This window comes from Lepus europaeus, chromosome 9 (genome assembly GCF_033115175.1).
Source record: "Lepus europaeus isolate LE1 chromosome 9, mLepTim1.pri, whole genome shotgun sequence".
Lineage (NCBI taxonomy): Eukaryota > Metazoa > Chordata > Mammalia > Lagomorpha > Leporidae > Lepus > Lepus europaeus.
The window spans coordinates 11,828,038-11,833,290 of NC_084835.1; the positions used below are offsets into that span (position 1 = coordinate 11,828,038).

Genomic DNA, 5,253 nt, shown 5'->3' on the forward strand with positions numbered 1-5,253 from the left:
GGGTGGTGGGTCACACCTATCACAGCCTGAGTGAGCCGAGGCTACCGATGGACACATGTTGTTCACAGCATTTGTATTAAACCCAGTCTCAGTGCTCTGCTTGGTGGACAAGCTGGGTAACACTGTTTTCAGGGCATGTTACTTTTATCTCATTGAACTGTTGGACAGAAACTTTTCTACTCTAACTGGTTCTCTTCCAAATGAGTTTAATAAAATGAAGCAACACAGAACTGCTCCAAACTGTCTGACACCTCTATGTTGGGAGGACAGGCAGATCTGAAGCCTGGGGCTCCTCCAATGCCAGGAAATCCTGGCTCCCCCCACACTGCTCCATCATCACTCAGCCCTCATTTTCCTTGCCCTGGGAGCTGAGGGCATGGATGTCTCAGTGCATCAGCCACAGAGTGCACAGGTCCCGGCCTTGTGCAGAGCTGTGAGCTTCACCTCCTAAAAGGTCTGGACCATCACCAGGCAGGGGCTGTGTTTGTATCACACAAACACAGCAAGGGTCACTGGAGAATGAAAATGATGAAATGGGTTACAAGTGGAGCTGGCTGCCTTCACCCATAGATATGAGAGAGGTTTTTATTCCTATTTAGTTAGTCTGAGAGAGAGCTTGAAAATTCAAACTAAGATCAGACATCATGGAATATACAACTAACGCCACTTGCATATGAAGTTCAGTGCGTGTGACTGGATGCCAGGACCTGGCTGCCCCTCGTGCTGTAAGGAAAGGACCCTCAGCCCCAGAGAACTCAGGGAGGCCACCAGGGGTCTCTCAGAACACAACAGGTGCAATGCATAGTGTGGAACTGGTCAGGACTAAGGTGCTCTTAGAACAAACTGGGAGAACTTGGTGTTGTCAAGAGGGCTGGGCCCATTCTGACCCTCACTCAAGTGTCAGGGAACTCACAGCAAAGTTTGGAGCTCAGCTCTCTCCAGATTGCTATGCAGGAGGGAATAGAGGAACTTGCAACAACAGGTGACATGTTCCACTGGGGGACTCCATGTTCTGTGCTCCCCAGCGGGATCTGTCCCCTTTCCCCAGGCACCACAATGACAATCCACAAAGAGATAAGCTCAGGACGACCTTCCCTTAAAAGCCTGCAGGTTCCTCTCAGGTGCATGGATCCTCCCAGCTGTCGTCCTGGGTAAGTGCCTCTTAATTCCACAGATGGGCAGTCAGGGCAGGTGGGTCTCTAGGCAGGGTGTGACAAATTGTGACTACAGGGAGGTTTGTGGCAGCCTCAGAAGAGACGGCTGCAACAGTCCTCCACAGCTCAGGAGTGTTCTCTGTGCAACACGATGGGGAAATCTCAGGATATTCTCAGTGTGCAGTCAGCACAGTGTGGAAGCAGCTGCGTGAGTGGACTGTGTCTTCAGCCGCTCCTCCTGATCCTCACGGAGACACTATCAGTGGGTGGCCCTGAATGTATCCACAATTGTCCTTTTACTGTATTGTAATTCTGAGAAAAGAGGAAAAGCTTTTCAGCTCCTTCTGAGAGAATACCTCTAAAGGAAAAGTAAAACTTTTCCAACAGTTTTGGAGAATGATCCACCTAAAATATGATTTCCTAAGATGATCCCAACTTTGTGGAACCATATGCACTTCTGTTTTTAGAAAAACTCCTGAGAAACACTGAACGTATTGGGCCCCTGAATCACCACTTACCAATGATGAGAGATGCTAGCAAATAAGTTTTATACTGTTATGGATTCGTCCTTATGAGGTTCAATTTTTTTAAGATATGAAATTAAGCAAACCCTGCCATGGGAGCTTCAACGAATTCAGGTAATATTTGATTAAAATACAGGTGTATTTTGGCAGAACAAAACATTTTGAAATATTTGCATAATTTTTTTCCTAATACGCATTTCAAAGAAAAGTTTAAAGACCTTCCATATACAAGGAATTGAATTTTTTAACAAAATCATGTTTCAGTTGTTTTTTGATGTTCATATATTTCAATTTACAGAAGAGAAATCCTCAAATGTTTCAAATAGCTGAAAAACAGAAATTTATCATTTTAATTTCACTGCAATCCTTTAAAGTGTCACAGTAAAATATTATTTAATCTAGTAAAGGTTATTATTGAAAGCACTGTCAGTAGATTTTGCCTATCAGGTGAAACAGACAATACATAGGGGAGATTCATGTTATTATAGGGAAGACAGGGAAGACTGTTCTGTTCATTGGATGGCAGCACAGGACCCTTAACACGCAGAGACAGGTGAACAGCGAGACACATTTTCCTGCTTCTGTCATATCACAGAATCAAACCTTATCTTGCTGAATGTTCGGAGATTATGTCATTTATTTGATCAATTCTCTGAGAAAGAAAAATGGATAACTGTTCAAAATGCTATTATGGAACTTCCATTGTAGAAAATTGGAAAATTTCCAAGCTTTAGACCAAATTCTCATGTGTTCTGGAATTCTTCAATGCAAACCACCAATTTTGTTTAAACCTTTCTGCTGTTCCCTATCAACATAGATGATAGAATACAACACTGTAATTTGCTATGGAAGCAATTCAGCCTGATTTTCAGATGATACAGATGTTTAAATATTACTGGGCTTTGAAACACTATGATATACTTCATATTTATAAGATTGGAAGCTAAGTGTATGGGAACACCGCACAGGGGAGGCATCCCTTCTAGGTCAGAACCAAGTTCTTAAGCATACACTTAACACTTGGTCCCAGGCACTCCCTGGCGTGCATTAGACAGGAAGGCTCAGGCTCCTGTGCAGAAGCTTCTAGAACCACCTTCTTGTTGCAGGCAGAAGAAGTGTCCCATCATCATCTCCGTAGAAAGCAATCATCCATCTTCGTAGACTATGAACATATTCACTGCGGTTTCCACAAGCCAGGAACACAGAGAAGGAACCGTGGAACAGAGGGCGTTCGGCACCTGCCACTGTGATGCTCACGGCCCCCTGTTCCTCTAGGCAGGGACAGAGCTGGAAAGTTAGGAGAGGACGGCACTCTCTCAAGGTGAGCTCACGAGGAAAACCTCACTGGGACAGCAATGGCTGCAGTTTCCACAGAGACCACTGTTCCCCAGGCACTGTGCTTGTTCACACGTTTACCTAATATCCTGCACACACAGCATCTCTAGTAAGTGACATGCTCACTGTAGTTACAGATGAGATTACTTGGGCTCATGTGTTCAGTGACAGCTGGTCACACCTTTAGCAAAACTCAGATCAGAGATTCAAATCCAGAATCTACACTAACCAACATTTGGTCTCTCGTGGATTAAGAGTGTTTCTCTGGAAATAATCATAGCAGTGAGATAAAACTAAGTGGACACATGGATATACCACTGATAATTATTGCATGTGGGGTCGGATTCTGCTTTCCTCAAGCGCTCATTAGAAATCACCAAAAATTACAGCACTCTTACTATGTAACAGTAATTGTATCAGGATTTGCAGATTCAAGAGAAAACTCTTTGCCCCTGACTTTGGAAAAGGAAAAATAAGGTAACACTCTGCAGGCACCTTTCACATAATGGCAACTTTACTGTGCAGGTGCTGTGGGAGCTGAGCAGTGGGATGCAGTATCCAACCACAACTGGCAGGTGTGCAGCAGGAACAGAGCGGCTACCTGGAGAGGGTGAGAGGGGCTGCAGTATTCCCAGGCAGAAAAGCTGCATTGATACTGAGCCGCATTGATCCACAAGGGGGCACTTTTCCTTCATAATCATAAAGGTATTTCTATTTGTGACAATTTTTCTTACTTTTTCCTCATTCTCTAAATGCTTTCTCTCCACTCCCCAAAAAGATGAGTGAAAACAACAGACTTTTTAACTTTACTGCCATAAGAAATGCCTTTTTCTCTGAAGTCAGCATTGGGATCACAGCCAACGCCTTCCTTCTTCTCTTCCACGTCCTCTGGTTCTTTCTCAAGCACAGGCCCAGGCCCACTGACCTGACCGTTGGACACCTGGCCCTCATCCACCTGGTGATGCTGATCACTGTGGGGGTCATAGCCACAGACATTTTTGAGTCTCAGGAGTTATGGGATGACATCACATGTAAAGCTGTCATCTACTCGCACCAGGTGACACGGGGCCTCTCCTTGGGCACCACCTGCCTGCTGAGCGTCCTCCAGGCCATCACCCTCAGCCCCAGGAGCTCCTGTTTGGCGAAGTTCAAACACTCACCCTCTTATTACAACATGTGTGGGTTTCTCTTCCTATGGGTCTTCAATTTGTCCATCAGCGCTCGTCTCCTAATCCCCACCGTTGCCACCAAAAATCGTACATCCCACAGTCTTATGTCTGTCACTAAATCCTGCTCTCTCCTGCCCCTGAGTCAGGTGTTCAGACACATATACTCTACATTGGGGATCTTCCGGGATGTCTCCCTTACAGGGCTCATGGCCGTCTCAAGTGGGTACATGGTGACTCTCCTGTGCAGGCACAAGAGGCGGTCCCAGCACCTTCACAGCACCAACCTCTCTCCAGGAGCCTCCCCAGAGCACAGGGCCACCCGCACCATCCTGCTGCTCATGAGCATCTTTGTGCTCCTGTACTGGTTGGACTGCGTCGTGTTCTCATTCTCAGGGATGTGGTGGAAAATCGACCCGGTTCACCTCTGTTTCCAGATCTTATTGGGCAACGGCTATGCCACCATTGGACCTCTGGTGCTCATCAGTACTGAAAATCGAATGATCCAACTTTTCAAATCCATGTGGGAGAACAAAAGTAAGTGTTTACTTGTTCAGGAATAAATGACATGTCTCTTCATGAGCAAATACAGTGACTTCAAAGTGTTTAATGATCTCCTATAGAATGTGTTCTCTGGGTTTATTGAAATGTATGAAATAGGGAGCTCCAGGATGGTGGAGTATGGGGAAGCCACATTGACCTTATCCACAGAAAAATTCCAGAAAAACAAAGGAAGGACGGCATTCTCAGGGGACAGGGGACGTTGGCAGTGGAGAATGGACAGAGAATCCATGTAGCAGTGAGGGGTACGGAAGTTCCTCACTGGATGCAGGGATGCAGGGCTGGCCTGGGGAGCCTGTGGTAGTCTGGCTGACTACTTAGCTCTGTGAAAGGAAGTCATGTGGATGCCCTCCCCTCCCTCAGCAAACTGACAAACTATTTGCTGAAGCAGAGCTATAGCTGAGCTCGGTCCTGACTCGGGGAATAGCAGACAGTTCCACCACTGCTGGAGGCCACCAGGCTGGGGACAGGGAACCTTCATGAGAGACTGGATCCCTACACCCTATGGCTGTG

The 5,253-nt window shown here is 46.1% G+C and overlaps 1 protein-coding gene across 1 annotated transcript; it reads left to right on the forward strand.

Moving 5' to 3' along the window:
• Nucleotides 1-3,791: 3,791 nt before the first annotated feature.
• Nucleotides 3,792-4,742, forward strand: LOC133766203 (vomeronasal type-1 receptor 90-like). Its single transcript, XM_062199922.1, has one exon. The coding sequence runs from the start codon at nucleotides 3,792-3,794 to the stop codon at nucleotides 4,740-4,742; it is 951 nt and encodes a 316-aa protein (XP_062055906.1).
• The last annotated feature ends 511 nt before the right edge of the window (nucleotides 4,743-5,253 follow it).

Bases quoted from the DNA above. Each gene is read 5' to 3' on its own strand.
- LOC133766203 (XM_062199922.1), top strand. From the start codon at position 3,792: ATGAGTGAAAACAACAGACTTTTTAACTTTACTGCCATAAGAAATGCC.